The 16,614-nt window shown below is 41.5% G+C and overlaps 1 protein-coding gene across 1 annotated transcript in view; it reads right to left on the bottom strand.

The window, feature by feature from the left end:
- Positions 1 to 5,880: 5,880 nt before the first annotated feature.
- Positions 5,881 to 16,614, bottom strand: part of LOC102294238 (syntaxin-10) — a 12,125-nt gene continuing 1,391 nt past the window's right edge. The window contains exons 3-9 of the mRNA XM_005946444.3: positions 16,136 to 16,229; positions 15,413 to 15,507; positions 13,034 to 13,096; positions 11,464 to 11,565; positions 10,001 to 10,107; positions 9,202 to 9,296; positions 5,881 to 8,596 (exon numbers count right to left, since the gene is read on the bottom strand). Of these exons, the coding sequence (XP_005946506.1) occupies positions 8,520 to 8,596; positions 9,202 to 9,296; positions 10,001 to 10,107; positions 11,464 to 11,565; positions 13,034 to 13,096; positions 15,413 to 15,507; positions 16,136 to 16,229 (633 nt within the window). The 3' untranslated portion in view covers positions 5,881 to 8,519. The remainder of the gene's footprint in view (positions 8,597 to 9,201; positions 9,297 to 10,000; positions 10,108 to 11,463; positions 11,566 to 13,033; positions 13,097 to 15,412; positions 15,508 to 16,135; positions 16,230 to 16,614) is intronic.

Here is a 16,614-nt window from a genome sequence, read left to right as displayed (position 1 = left end):
TTCGCTGTTGTCTTTGCATAATTCAGATCAGAGTCTTTGCCAAGCCTGCATAAACTTACACGACAAATCGACCCAAAGTAAGTTTACTTGACCTGGTTCTAGGACCAGCTTTTCCACAAAGAATAAGCTATTGTTGCTTGAATGTTTTTTTTCCTCTTTAAAACGTCACCTGGGGGCTAATTACAGCTACTGCAGCTTCAGAGAATTGGTGAGGGGGGGGGCTCAGAAGCTGCAGTAAGTGCCAAAACCACCAGGTGGCAGGATCCCAAGAAACAGTGATCCCACAAAAGCTATGATTGTAATCAAAGAGTCTCGATCACTGTTTTTATCCGAGCACCTTAACAGCAGGCCTGCCGGAGGCTACTGCTGCTCATTTTACAAATCCAATTCAAACCTGCCAAAATGTCTGCGATGCCAAATAAAAGCTGTCAGCAGATTGAAATGTTGCCGACATGACTTCCAAAAGAAAAGAGCACTGCAGCCGTTTTCCTGCTTCCATCCTCCATCCACGAGTCACTCCACATGTTTTTCATTCCTGATCTCTGTCTCGGCGTCCGATCCACAGCAAGGAACAAAAGTGACATGGAGAAAGTGGAGTCATCTTTTTTCCCCTTAAAAATAGAAAAGAAAAGCACCTTTGGGCAAGAGCTCAATTGTTAAGTAGAGCCAAAGCCCTCTGCACCTTTCCGAGCACACTCACCGTGTCACTTCCTGTCTGTGGTTTGGATGTCGGCATCAGAAGAGGGACGTTTGTTGATGTAAGGTTGACAATTGTAGATGTAATGTGAGTTTTGTTTGGTTTTTTGTTTTTTGGGGTGGGTTGGGGGGGCTTATTTGAATTGTTTTTACATTTTTGTACTTCCCTTTTTATTTTGTATGTTTATTTTCTCTTGTAAAGTGTAAAAATTATGATCATCCTTCACCCATGTGGGAATGGATTGCAATGAAACGCAGGCGGGTAGGTAGGTGGGTGGGTGGGAGTTGGGTGAGGGTTACCAACAAAGGGTGAAGTCTGGTCTTGCTGATTCAAACAGGGTTCCTACACGTATATGGAAGTGGAAATGAACAAAAGAAATCACCAATAGAGGAACGATCGTACAATAAGAATTTGATGGTTTACTGGTTCAGGGTCAATAGAGAGTTTTGAGCTTGAAAGTAAAACCAATTATATGTATTCAAATTATTAAGAACTTTTTAAGAAAGTGATTTTTTTCAGATGTACTCGAGTGTCTTTTTGGGCTAAAAATTCCATCCAGTTTATCTGATGCATGGACACTGTATTATCTTTTTGACACTTGTATTCACTTTTTGTTCAACAAATTTTTAATGTGCGGTCAAAATACGAAAGGAAAAATCCTCCCTTGTGCCAACTTTCTTAGCTTTGGTTTTTGTCTACTGTTTGAAAATTTTGGCTTTATAACTGCTAAACGAAGCCTGTGTCTGGGCTGTGAGCAAAAATGATGATTCCAGTGTTTCACTGCACCTGCCATGATATGTCGAATATTTTTAAAAAGATATTTAAAAATAGTTGAAATGCTGAAAAATGATATTATTTTACAGTCACTGTAACAATTTAACAGTCATTAATGCATTAAAGTAAAAAAAGTACTGTTTAGCTAGCTAGCACAATTGTCAGTATCTGCACTAATGATGCTAACAACCAAATTCTTTTACAGTCAGGACTATTTAACACATAAATACCAAACAGGGCATTAACATTGCACATGTGATGTTAACGTTAAATGTTAATGCTCATGGGAAAAAAGCTAGCTAGCTAGCTAGTCGTAGCATCATTATCTGTGCTAACAACATATCCTCCGCTTGGCTACCAAATGTTTGGTGTCTCTACTCGTTTTCAGTTTTGAGTGCACCTGTTAGTGTAAATGTGAAGAAGTGTTTTGTGGTGCAAGAATACAAAATAGAAGCTAAATAGTTTAAAAGTAGAGTATTAAATAAGTTACTTCCCAGCAGGGAGATAATTCTCTGATGGTTTGTCACTATTTGAACAAATTTGCACTAGTGCAGGTTTAATGCTGAAGAGCAAAGTTTTCTTTTTAAAATGTATGGATTATAGACTCACAAAACCAAAGTACAAAGCCATAACATATTCCAGAAAGGAAAACAAAAACTGATGGACAAAAGGCCAAAACACCCCCAAAAGACAGAGGATGTCTGAACACTTGATAAGTCGAAGTTGTAGAAATCGAGGGTGGATTTTTCCTGTGTAGGGGCCCTGCTGAGACTGTCGACACTTTTGTTGTGTGGTTAAAAACGGGCTAAACTTGAGAATAGTGAACAGGAAGTGGACGCAAGACGATATAAGATTGTAATCCTGAAGTGAAGCCTCTTGGTTTGTGTCTCGCCTTCCATCCCTCTGCTCAGCCAGCTTTCCTCCACTTCTTCCTCGGCGTAGCGGACCTGACCTCTCTCACCCCTTCTCCCGACCTCCGATACGGTCCTTGAGCTGCGCGAGTCTTTTTCCTGCTGTCTGCTGGTCTGTAGTCGTCTATCAGAAACATTTTACTCTTCTCTTTCCCCAAATCCCCACACACCAGAGACAACACACATGCTCACAGATGCATAAATATCTATATATATACTGTATATGTATACATGAATACAAAACAGGCAAACCTCTGAGATGCCGAAGCTCGCACCCGCACCTGCACACTCTGTGGAGGTGCTGCAGGACACGTGTGCGTGTGTGCGTCTTCGTGTCGCTGATGCAGTTTTTCAAAAAAAAAGAAAAAAAAAAAGAAAAAGTACCAGTTTACCTCGGGAGCTCTCAGCCATAGCAGACCTTAATCCCCACAGATATCTCAGTGCTGCGAGCAGCTTCTGAACTGCTGTGGCTGCCGTTACAAAGCAGGTACATACTTTTTTTGTTTTTCAGGAACAAACCCAGGAGCCTCAGCAGAGCGCTCTCGGGCCATTTGAATGCATACAGTGCAGGGTTTTTACAGAAACGGGACACAAGCTGGGAGTCCATGTCAACACAGTCTTACCTCAGAATCATGCTTCAGAAACGGGGGCGGGGCTTACATATGATCATAGCAACCGTGAATGACTCTTTTTTTGTTTTTAAGTTTTATTTCTTGTCTCTGGTGTTGTTGGGTGAAAACAGTCTGCAGATCTTTCTTTTCTCCTTTTTTTTCTTCCACTATAAATATATAAATATATAAACTGTACATTATGACATAGAAGCACTATCAAAGTTTGATTGTTAGATGTGCACTCGCAGCATGAGGTATTATTCTTTATTATTCTTCATAGCCCAGAAAAAAAAGGAAAAGTGGAATGACAGCTTTTGGAAGTTTAAAAAAAATATATAAATATATAAAAATAACAAAAACAATGCAGTAGCATCTACTGATGTCAAAGAAAAATACCCAACCTCACCCCACCACACACACACCTCTCCCCACAGACCTTTACCCAAGCCCTGCCCCCTCTTCCCCCTGAACTCCATACAGATGATTGCCCAGATGCTCCCTCGAATCAGCCCCCACCCCCCACCCTGCTCTCCTTGTACATGCCAGTGTTTCCCTCATGTGTTCCAAGTGCCAATAACTTTGTGAATTCCTAACTGTGACCCAGTAATAAAGATAATTGCACATTAACTACTGTAAAGAGAAAAAGAAACCAGACTGATTAAAAATGAGGAAGAAATCTGAATATCTTAATAAAAGGTTTGTAACAAACAGGACTGACCTTACAGCGGCGTTGTGTCTTTATTTGCTGCTATTTACTTTTGTCCAAAATGCATCACCATCTGAAAAGGTGGTTACTTTAAAAACATGTGACCTCATTCAGTGTGACCACTACTGTATATGCAGGTCCCATGTTTATCATATTCACATCATACAAATAAAAACCTCATCTTTTACTCATAAAATGAGATTTGAAATTAGCTTTAGAGACTAAAACAATTTTTTTTGTACCAGGATGTAAACTTTAAGTTAATAATGGGTGTCACTGGGGAGCCTCAAGTGGTCATGAGAGGAACTGCAGACAGAAATCTGCACTCAGCTCAAGAGGTTACGTTTGGTTAGAAATAAGAAATAAAAGCAGAAGCTTGGAGTCTTAGGTAGTGAACTAACAGAAATGTGCTCCATCAAGTAAATACTTATTAGTAATATGATGTGAGTACTGGGTTTTGTGAGAGACTCAGCAAACAATTGTGCTAGATAATGTGAGAGAGTGCATCTGTAAAAGTGGTCGTTTTGAACTAAATGCTAGTCTGGGCATGCTAACAGCGACAGTAACAAGATGCAGATGTAAAACCTACAGTTTATGACATCACAACTTGCTCTACCAGAGGTCAACATCCATGATTATTTACTGTTTTTCTGCTGTGTTTTACTTCTTAGTGTTGTCTTTAAATGAAACTGAAATGAATAAATAGTTTCCCAGACACAGCAGAAGATGTGCTGCCATTGGGTAGTGAAACATACAATAATTTATTTTCCCAAAACTGCTAATGAAGTCAGTTTTACACTGAACTTTTAAGCAGCGGGCAAATAAAACACACAATCATGTGATTGCCTATGGCGCCCCCCTGTGGTCAACTGAGGGAGGAGGAAAAATAACTGAGTTTATCTGCACTCTTTGATGTGTGATGTGCGCCCACAGATGTGCAAACCACTTCTTTCTTCAGAGAACACAGCCTTCACAGCTGTTCTATCCCTCAGCAGATCCACACACTTGTCCAGTGGCTAAATTAAAACTGTCACAGAGGTGTTGTGTAACACAGTGAGGCCTCTGAAGGGGAAGAGTCGATGCAATTCGCTTTAGCTGCATTTAGTTGAGCAGGCATGGAGCACACTGGACAGACATAAGTTTTCTGGCCTTCGCTGTACTCGTCTGAAAATGAAATTCAAGTTGCGGGGTGGAGGTTTGAACGCAGTCCAAGGGGTCAACTTTATTACCACACGTCTTAAATAAACCCTAAACTAAACTCATTACGCCACAGAAATGCTCCACACCTTATTCTCCAACAAAATTCAGTTGTTTGCACACATTTTATGAACATAGGGCTTTTCCTCCTTATTTCTTAGGCAGCCTTTTGAAAATAAACATGAATTCAAATAAACAATCTTAGCAGCAACTGCCCCAGGATGCACCTGAAGTGGGAGGAGGCCTTTGTGTGCACAGGTAAGCAGCTGCACCCCCCAAAATACACAAACATGAGGCGCAATGCTTTTTATTGCTCGTTGTCATGGAAATACAATGATAAATAGCAAGTGCTATTGTATGTTTAATATTGCAGGCTGGTGGAAAAGCATCTGGAGCTGCACTTATACACATGAGATGGACATGCACTTCTTACAGTGGAAAGAACAGGCACAATATTTTTCTTCCTAACATTGAAGTGTCCCATTTCCTGTGGTTTTTTTTTTTTTTTTATGTAAGTTCTCCCAGTTGATAAATAACACCATCTTGAAAGGTGGCTTAGCATTTGTCACAGAAAAATGTGCTCACAGTTTGAGCAGCTTCGGCTTGACTAATAAAACCCATCAGCTCCTCTCCCAGTTTCACAGGATGTCTGAAACACGCACGAACGTGTCGGTCTCCCGACTGCCGTCTGGTTATTTTAAGAGATGTGTGCAGTTCACAGAGCCTCCGGGGAGTAGCAGCACGCTCCTCGCAGTTAAAGTAAATGTAATTTTACATAATGATGGCCGTGTGGCTCTCAGAATAACACGCAGGGATGTTTCCATTTTGCAAAGTGCTTCTCAATTAAAACTCAAACATCTGCAATCCAGTGAAAGCTTTTATCAGAGGAACAAATCACAAGAGGGAAGCCAAACTGCCATCCTCGAGACACACAGCCGAGATGCCGAGCGAGCACCTCAAAGAAGATAAACACTCAGGATGTTATTCGGTCATTTCAAGTTTAATGAAACTTATAACCACAATCAGCAATTTTAAAAAAAAATCTCTGGATGCCAGTAACAGAACAATTGTGTGATTCACTTTATGCAGTTTGCTTTTTCCCTTCACTTGTTCGTCATACGGTATATAGTGTATATGACAGGAAAAGTTTACACTTTGTCACCAATGTTGCCCTTTTTTTCTTTTTAGCAGAGGCAGTAAAAACACAATGACATACTCAAACATCATGTGTGAAAAAGAGGACACGATGGCTACCAGTACTGTATTTTACACATTTACATCCAAAAATCCAAAACATACTCGTTGTAATAGCTGGTCATTCACACAGAATAAATACAAATGTGACCTTTGGCACTTTGAATATTTACTTTCATTAGCAGTTTTGAACCAAAGGTTAGTAAAAACCACTGACGTAATCGTGTTTAAACCTTTAGCCATGCTGCTTGTGTGGCTGATATTTTAACTCGTGCCATCCACCTTTTGATACTCTGAGAGGGCAACAAAAAGTGACTTAGAGCTCAATCTCCCCAGATCCTAATCCCCCAGACTCCCGTTGTCCATGCCACGATGAGTCAGAGCTGATTTGACAGCACAAGGGGGTCTATGTGATATTAGGGAGGGGGTCCTCATACTGTGGCTGATTAGTGTAAATGTGTGCTAGATGGAGTTCAGCACTGATATTAACTGCAGTTATTATAATCTGAAATAATCTACTGCTAGTACCATTAAAGCTGCATTGGGCAAAAGCCCCTCCCACCAGAGGCACACGGGTGTGTGCGCTTCATTTGGGTTAAAAACAAGACAACATTGAGTTGTGGCTTCCCACAGGACTCACACCCTTTTCTTCCAAGTCCCCTGCTTAAATCCAGTAATCTCACAGAAGTCCACCACATTCCACTTCTACACAGATTTCATTCCTCCTGTCCCTTTCCTCACTTCCTTACCCCCGTGTGTCCTGATGGCACAAAACACAACTACAGGACGTGCACGGATCCAGTCTCTTCTCTGACTACCTGCAAGTTATAATACGCTGTACAGTTATTTTGGAGTAATGAACCAAAACCATATCATCTAACCCAGCTTTAAAAACCAGGATCGGTGGGAGTGATCATCTAATACTTCAATTTGCACAGATCAGATTAGTTAACAATGACCAACACACTGAGTGCTGTAATTGCACAATCAGCTTTGCAATCAATTCAGCACCATCACTATATGAAACCTGTCAAGCACCTGTCTGATGTGCCGTTACATTATAATCATGTAAAAACAATTCCCAGGTTTAAGTGAAACAGTAAAAGGAAGCTCTCTGTTCAAAACCCTTCTTGTGCCTTTACATTCATGCGCCTCCGTGTTGTTTCAGACTGACACATTTCCCGGTTTTTGAGCTACTTGCCCTTCTGAAGCTGGGACAAGAGCTCACATTAACTTACACAAAGCTCTGGCAGTAAAGGTGCTTTCAGCCTTACCCACTCCTGCAACAGGCAAAGGCACCTGACCTCTGACCTACAAAACAAAGAGTTCATTTTCTCTGTAACTGGGTGATTAAAGCTTGAGTGAAGATATCTGGATCACACAGGATTAAAAATCAGATGCTTTGTACAAGAATAATTTCCATTTACACACAAAAAGCAAGTCGAAGCATTTACACAGTGCTGCAACACACCTCAGTGTGGGTAGTGCTGCCTGACGTGACACAAAAGAATAGAAATGAGCCTCAGGCTCCAGCAGAGGGAGCTCTAAGCCTAAATCTAGGCTGTGTGGGGACATCCTGCCCAGCAACTATTCCTCTGCTCATTAGCTGAAGCTTTTCAATAAAAAAAAGAGAGGCAGAGCCATTCGCTTGAAGCCAAGGTTTTCTCTCTTCAACCAGTGAGGGTAACAAAGCCTTAGCCAATCGTGTGCTCAAATGTCTGCGGGGGTGCGAAGGAAGGTGGCCTTTGCCTCTCTGTGGCAGATCACTATCAGAGCAGGAAATGAATCATTTATGTCTGCTGAGTAAAAGAGACTCGGAATGAATCTGACAGGCAAAACCAGGATCCATAAGACACACACACACACACACACACACACACAGCTCAGCAGCACTTTTTACTAAACTCTTCATCAGTGGAGGGAAAACCTGCACACCTGCCCGATGCTGATTACTGCTAGTAAGGAGTAAGCTCCCAGCATGATTTACATCTAGGCACACAAACAAACTGCACATTTCAACATGGTATAAAAATAGATTTAAGGCAACACTGAAAATCCTCCCCCATGCTACTGCTGTTGGCTTAAAACGAAGCGAACTTTAGCAGGTTTGTGATTTTAACCCAACAGGAGCAGTCCTCCCCGAGTCCCTCTAACTCCAATGATAACCAAAATGCATCAAAATAAAAGACATAATACCACCAGGGTCCCCCCCCCTCCCCGTGCTAAACTGTGCTGCTGAGAGACCAGCAGCACCCTCTCCACTAGAATGGCTGAAGTGGAGTGGAGGATCCATCCTCGCTATAGCCTGCAGATCACCAGCTTCCCCTCAGCACAAAGAAAGAGAGTGATGGGAGGGGCTCTGTAACCGTCCAGCCATCCAGACAGGGAGGAGTCTGTGAACGGGGTCGAGAGGTCATAGACTGCTTATGTCAGAGTGCGAAGAAGAGGATGAGGACCACGATTAGGATGGCGACCAGGACACCGATGGCACACCACTGTCTCCGACCTGATGGGCACAGCACAGGACATCATTGCGCTACAGTGTCGCAGAGCTTAAAACGACCTTAGGCAGCATAAAATATTACAGTAAACACACCGCTCTTTTTTGGAAGAAACTCAAGTTTTTGTCAGGCTTATTTTCTTTTTCCAACTAGCTTTGTGTCTGATTGGACTACGACTGATGATTGAGAGCTGATTCAAGTACCCAGCATAATACTGAGGGTCACACAGGAAATGTTTTGGCCTTTTAGCGCTTCCCCTTCCTGTTTCTTCATTTCATTTCTGTTTTTACACGCTGCTGTGGTTGCTGTCACTCTTTTTGACACAAGCTGTGTTCCTCACAGTTTTGTCTGCTATAACAGACAGAACAGGGGAGATGAAATGAATGAGAAACACTCAACGCTAAACAGCATTGCAGAAACTGGAACTGGCAGATAGGCTAAACTTTGAGAGCAATGTTTCAGGGTCTACAGAGTCACAGTTAAAATGCACTTCTCACAGCCCGCACTGACTGATTTAATTCATAAATCAGGCAGTGTCACTTTAACTAAATTAATTGAAGGTAAATTTTCTGTGAATGTAGAAAATATAACTGCTTGTGTGTAAACTCACTGCTGGTCATGTGAGACACTTTCTCCAGCTTCTTCAGCACAGAGTCCATGCGGGACGATGTCTGGTCCATCTCATCTCCAAAATCCCCCAACATCCTAAAAACAAAACGAGCGATACCGCGAGAACTTTAACATCAACGTCTGCACATCGTGACCTCACAAAGGCCTGGCTGTTGCAGGGATGTGGACGAGATTATAAGAGGATCAATGAAAAGTTGCCTTTGCGATTAAAAGGCATATCATCTTAATTTTAGGCAAAACGACAGGCTTTTGAGAAAGATCAAGACCAAAAGATTTGACCTTGGTCTTGATCAAACTGGACTGCGGCTCAAGACATTTGTAGTTTCAACAAATTTTGGCGATTTGTTTTAAACATTTGCATTCATTACAGCGAGTTACAGCAGGCTTTTGATAGGACATTATTATATAAATGGACAAAGCTGTAAAAAGTTTAGTGGAAGAGGTGCTTTTCGGTGATGTTGGACACACCCGAGCCTGTAATCCAGTCAGGATTTAGATCAAGTACATCAAACAAAAACCTGAACCTGGTTTAGACTGTCAGGTGTTTGTGTGTGTGTGTTCAAAATCCACAATCCTGAAGTGCTGCTTAACATGGATGTAAACACTGTGGGGCTACGAATGCATTCAGTATTCAGTCCTAACTCAGCGGTCACACATGTGACATTTTTTATAGGCATCTAAAAAAAAGAGCATATGATGACTGGGACACACCTTTATGTGTTATTGTGTTTTCTCAGCCAACTGAGGAAAAGCTCTCAAAGGTGTGCATGTGTACTCACACGGCCTGCTCATCGAGCTCGTCTCCGATCCGTCCAGACATGTCTTTGAGGACTCTGATACTGCCCGACACCAACTCCAGCTGCTCATCCTGCTCCTGCATGATCAACTACACACACACATACACACACCCATCACTTCAAAGGACAGACTTACATCTCTTTACTGAAGGTTTTCCATAATCCTTCAACTAACCTGAACCTAATCCTAGCCTAAAGATCTTCACCCTTAGATGTAGACGCCAACACTTGTGGGGATACAAGAAAGACATACAGGCCGTGAATGTGTTCCCGGTAAAGTTTAGTTACTTTTTATAGTTTGCTCTCTTTTAAATCACATTTCTGAGGAATGAAAATTGCAGAGAGAACCAAAGAACCTCCATTAGCACGTTTTCCACCCGCAGCGAGAACACAGAGGTCTGAAACATCACAAATCATTACTATTTTTTTCTTTCGTATATTGTATTTTCTGTTCTATACCACATTTAAATGAATGTCTTTGGACATATGAGCTCTCATTGAGAGAACAACTGCCCCAACCTCCAAGACGCAGCCCCCCCCCCCAAAGATTCACTCTTGTGTCAGAACTGACTGATTCTTTTCCGCTGCCTCTCTTTGGTCTGGATGTCATTGCTGTTTCCATACAGAAATACCAGCTTAAAACCAGCACACACACACTGGTTCAGCCTCAGTCACTCACTGCTTCTGACCCACTCTTGGTACAGATTTACAGTATTGGGAATTATTGAAATTCTATTTCCCTGCTTGGTAAATCTGAACCTTTAAAAAACAAACATGTTTTTTGTGTCTCAGTGAACAGTTTGTATCGAGGGTGCTTCTTTTCAGAATCTCTACACTAACCGTTTAAAGAAAAAAAAAAGTGCCACTAAATCATATCATTGAACCAAATCATACACTGCTACAAACCCCCCGCAGTGATGTCAACGCAGAGGAGACCACATCCTTGCTGAGGTAATGAAACAAAAGGTCAAACTTTTCTTTCATTAAAAAAAAAAGACATGAAGAAACACTATTTCTTACTAAATACCACAACTTGACACAGGATGTGAGATCACACACTTTCATCACCAATATCAGCGCACACCGCAGGAAGTAGAAACCCACAGCTCATACTGTCTTTCACTTCACTCACAGTGTGATACTTTGCAGCACGTCTCCTTCACCTCACTGCTACGCTGCAGCAGCAATCCTTCACTGACGAGCTTATCTTTCACTCCTTCTGTGTGATCCTTTGATTAAAGCTTTCCTGTCATCTATCACATGACAAACAAACAAAATATTCTGATGGGACTTTTCATGAATCCTCGTTTTACATGTAATCATTTGTCACAAAACAATATCTCCTTTAGTCCCTTCCCTTTTTTCTTCTCATGCTTCCCCCATCTGAGGCTTTTGCTTTCCTCTTTTTTGGCTCTACATCTGTTCAGTTTCAGCTGGTCTCTTACCTGCTGTTGCTCCTGCTGCTCCTGGATGTATCTGGAGTTTGCAGACACCAGATGAGCCTCCAATCCTGTTGACCTGTCCTGGCCCGATGAAGTCAGCAGAGCCTGGACAAACACAGACACGAGACTCAGCCTTTGCAGAAAATTGGGAGTGTACGTGTATGTTTGTGTGTCTGTGTGCTGTAGGAGTTTCCAGAGGAGAATTATTGTTGGAATAATAGGAGTTTGACAGCTTTTCAAAACACAAGATGGTGCAGTTATTCATTTTCTGTGGCAGATGGAAACTGATCTGTCTGTCAGCGCTTCACGAAGCAAAGACCAAAAAATCCTGAATAGGGGCAACAACAAACGGCTCTTTGAAATGTGTTGTTTTAAAGTTACAACAAAAGCGAGGATTTCTCAGCTAATGTAGAGCAACTTTTGCAGTAGCATTGTGCTCCATTAATATAGCTCGTGCCTTATCATCAATAGAACAAAAACAAGAAATCCTCCATGATAACGGTGTCCATGTGAACTACAGCGAGGCTCGTTTGTAAGGTGCGGCTCGTGATGAATGAATGGGCATAAAGAACATAATAAACTGAAGTGAAGGGTCAGGTCCTCTCTCTCATAAAACAAGGTTATTGAAAGTAAATATGAAGCTCCAGCAGCCAAAGTTAGCAGTGGACTTCATTTACTACCAGGTTCATAGAAACCTTCTTACTTTCTTCAAAGAATTAGCACACATGTAAAACCAGCACATTTGTGATATTTGGACACTGGCAAATTTTGTTTCCTGTGTGTGCCTGTTCATCCTGTTTTCAAAGTTTAAGAAACTAATAGAGTAGAAAGAAAAACAGTAAGAAAAAAAACAGCAGGACCAGAAGAAGGAAGCAGAAAAATGGAATTTCATACTAAAAAAACATTTTTACACACTGAGAGAGCAGACGCCTTACATCAGTGTAACAAACTTCAGTCTTATGTTACCAAAAAGGCAAATTGTGCAAACTTTTAGTAAATACAGCTATGAAAACAATTTAAAAATCCTAGGTGAGATTTTTCACGATTTATTTTGTGTGTTCGAAAGATTTTTTGGAGAAGTTGACCTTAGACCTTGAGGTCCAGGTCACTGAGATTTAAACTCATCTGAGATCTTTAGTAGCTGCACCTATGACATGAAGTTCAAAATCCTACATCACCTCATTCTCGAGTTATTGTATTCTCAAACCTGGGAGTTCGGGTCAAGCACCTGCTCACCCAGCGGGTGACAATACCCCATCAGCCTTTTACGGCTGAAGGGTAAAAACTGAGGTGAGAAAGTAAACGGAAATGCAATGTAGGATTCAGACAATCACAATAGCTTAGTCATATTTCTAGGGAAGTGTAGCTCAGATTACAGGAGCAGATTTTTACCTGGTCCTGTGCACGACAGGTGAAAACAGATGGTGTAGATGTAGAAGTACGCTAATTTGGAGTTCCACAATTCAGACCCTGTACCTCAAATTGCATTTTACCCAGTAGTGTGGATATATATATATATATGTTATGTGTACACAGTGTGTGTGTTTTGTTTTATGTTTACATCTTCACCAACCTGTCTATTCTTCTTCTCTGCCTGAGCCACAGCAGAAGGGCTGGACAACTGATCCTTCATGTCCTATACAGACACACACACAAAAAGCAAAACACAAATAATTACACCTCTCATTTCACAATTTGTCCCAATAGCAGCAGAAAAATCCTTTTAAAAGCTGCCTCAGTGCAGACATGTTCATTAATGAGATTTTCTGTGCTGCTCCAGAATCGCTGTCAGGCAAATCGAAATGTCAGAAAGTCTTTTGTTCCTTCACAGCGGAGCTCTTCTGTTTGGCTCCGGTGACTCAGTTCTCCAGGCCTATTTTAAGAATGCCACCTTTGCCGTTAAGTCGTAATAAAAACTGACTCATGTTTTCCATTGTGCCTACAGCTTGGACACTGATTTAAATTCATTAAAAGTCAGGAGCTCAACAGCTGCAGCGCGGTTAAATATGTCGACAGGTAGAAATAAACTGTGTATGTGGTTACAATAGAAACAGGGAAAATGAATAAATAAGTCCTGCTCGGCTTTGGGAGCTGCTGCTTTGACTAATGTTTGACTTTGCCTCTACTTTATTGGTAACACTGGAGCTGCAAAGACACAGCGGAGGCCTTCCAGGGAAGCAGCTGTCTGCGCTCCATCAAGAACACTTGTAGCTACTGGAAACCGATTTCAAAATAAAACATTATACCCTCAGCGCAGGTATAAGCTAAAGCTTGTTAATTAAAATCAAATAAGAATAGCTTGTTTTTAATCATTATTATTATAATACTAGATGAAAAATATTCTTTTGAAAAAGGCTTCTGATGGATCTGGGAGTACTACGACTTCTGAACCATTTATGAGATAAGGTCTAGATCACCTGACGCCAAGGAGTTTTTGGAAAACCCCACTGAATGATTACTCAGTGTGTTCAAAATAATAAGTGTTTGTTAGTCATACTGTGTTTGTGTGTAAATATGTTGCAGAAGATTAGAGCACAACTTATGAGTCATCAAAGCAAAGAAAATACTGGTAAATCTAGTTTCTCATTTTCATTTAGATAAGGGCGTTATGTTTAGGCAAGAGTGAACAATAACTCTGAAATTACAAAAATTTGGACAGTGAAGTACATTGCTCAAAAAAATTAAAGGAACATTTAAAACACATCAGATCTCAACAAGAAAAAGAAAAAACTTGCTGGATGTGGGTTTATACTGATACTGGGTATCATGTTAGGAATGAAAGGACGCCCCATCGTTTGATGGAAATAAAAATTATCAACCTTCAAAGGGCTGAATTCAAAGACGTTCTGACAAACCATCACTAACCCACCAGCAAACAGATCATGCGGAACGACGTTACAGGCAGCGTAATGTTCTCCTTGGCTTCTCCAGACTCTTTCACGTCTGTCACGTGTACTCAGGGTGAAACGCACAGGGTGCCAGTGGTGGAGTTGCCAGTTCTGGTCTTTTAAGGCAAATGCCAATCAGGCTCCACAGTGCTGGGCAGAGAGCACAGGACCCACTAGACCACATCCTGCACCAGGCCACCCTCATGATTGTTTGGTCAGAGATATTCACACCAGTAGCCTGTTGGAGGTCATTGGAAGCTCTGGCAGTGATAATCCTATCCCCCCTTTTCACAAAGGAGCAGATACTGGTTCTGCTAATGTGTTACGGACCTTCTACATTCCTGTCCAACTCTCCTAGAGTAACTGCCTGTTTCCTGGACACCACGTCTCCACCATGTTCGTCAAACTGTGCTGGGAGATAGCAGAACGTCTGGCAATGGCTCATATTAATGTACCACCCTGGAGGAGCTGGACTATCTGTGCAACCTCTGCAGTGTCCAGGCTCACTTCATACTTCCAGTAATGACACTGACCGTTAAAAAATCTCAGCGTCCTCCACCTCCAGTCCTGTTTTGGGGGTTGTCTCATTGTTGCCCCTCTAGTGCAGCTGTTGTTAACTTCGTGAACATCAAAGCAGCTGAAACTGATTAACAACCCCGCTGCTACTTAACTGACCAGATCAATATCCCACAAGTTTAAATGACTTGATGCTGTGCTCTGATTAAAGTGTTCCTTTCATTTTTGTGAGCAGTGTAACATGTTGGATAATAAATATTTTGTATTCAAGGGTAAATACAGAGATTTTTGACAAAACTCCAGATCATCATGTTTAAGCAGATATCACTTTATCAGGTACACCTTTGAGACTTAAAGCAACCGTATCAAATAGCTCTGCTATAAATTAAGAAGAGGACAACTATGTTGTTTCATCTACAATTTGTCAACTGCAATGTTTTATTCATGTTTATTGAGCACACAACAAAAAAAAAGACCACAGGACTTGATGTCTGAATATATAAGAGTGTGGAAACAGGGAAAAAAAAACAAATTCAGGTTGAAGTTACCTGGACAGACTTCCTGGTTCGCTCCACAAAATCTTTCCTCTCCTGAAGTTCATTATCACCCAGTCTGAACTTCCCTGGATTTGACTCCACGATGCCTGAACCAGTCAAGGACCCACCAACAAAACGGCTCAATCAGTGCTACACCTCTTACAAGAGTGATACATGGTACTTAACGCAAACCTTGTGGAGAATTTCACAAACGCAAAGATAGCACCAAAATCAGATGTGGCGGCTGATTCATACATGAATGTTCAGGTGACCACTGTCTAGAGACAGTTTTGGTATGACTGCTGTGCAATTACACCTGCTTCTAGAAGGACTTGTGTTATGGTGCTGACCAGGTATTGCATTAAATTTCAGGTATTCTGACAACCTCTTGACTCCCTGGATTCATTTCACACTTATTAATCCGTCTCCATCAGTGATGACAAAAACCCCACAAGAAGTTCAGGCATTTAATAAAAGCTTGCCTTCTCTTCTTTTCCATCAGCAGTGTTTCCTGATATGTTCCTAAGTGCTGACAGCGACTTTTCAAATACTTCTATGGTAAATTATTATGTAACTAAAATGGTTCCAGTTTAGGAGACCAATCTGATTAAACAGGACGAAAACAGGAAGACAGTGTGCACAAAGAACTTGTTTGTTTTAAAAATACTGCTCATCATATGATGACAGTGGCATTGTGGGGCATTAGGAAGCCATTTGTTCATGCTTCAAGGATACTGATGGTTTCACTGAGGTCCTCTAGGTCCCAGTCTATGGCCCTCAGACAGTTTCTCAGTTCGTTGGCGCTCCAGTCTAGCTCATCTCGACTCACCTGAAACAAACAGACCCGGGGCAAATTTACTCATCCAAAGGTGTCAGAAACACTGGCATTGATTATTTTACAATTTTCTTTTTACAATTTTCTTTTTGGCCAGAGGGGCCGATGGCGCGATGTGGCAGCCTCGCTTCTGTCAGTCTGCCCCAGGGCATCTGTGGCTGCACCTTTAGCTTGCCTCCATCAGTGTGTGAATGTGAGACTGAATGAATAGTGGAATTGTAAAGTGCTTTGAGGGTCTTGAAAAGCGCTATATAAATGGATTCCATTAAAGCGCAGCTCTTAGAGCTGATGCTTTCGCACATGACACATTATCGAACGTTACATTGTGTGTCATGGATACTGTTGACTCCAAATCTCCCGACCACTATGTCGATCAGAG

Source organism: Haplochromis burtoni, unplaced genomic scaffold (assembly GCF_018398535.1).
Source record: "Haplochromis burtoni strain Fernald_Lab_line unplaced genomic scaffold, NCSU_Asbu1 Contig_479, whole genome shotgun sequence".
NCBI classification, from domain to species: Eukaryota; Metazoa; Chordata; class Actinopteri; order Cichliformes; family Cichlidae; genus Haplochromis; species Haplochromis burtoni.
This window is presented reverse-complemented; position numbering and strand designations above follow the sequence as displayed.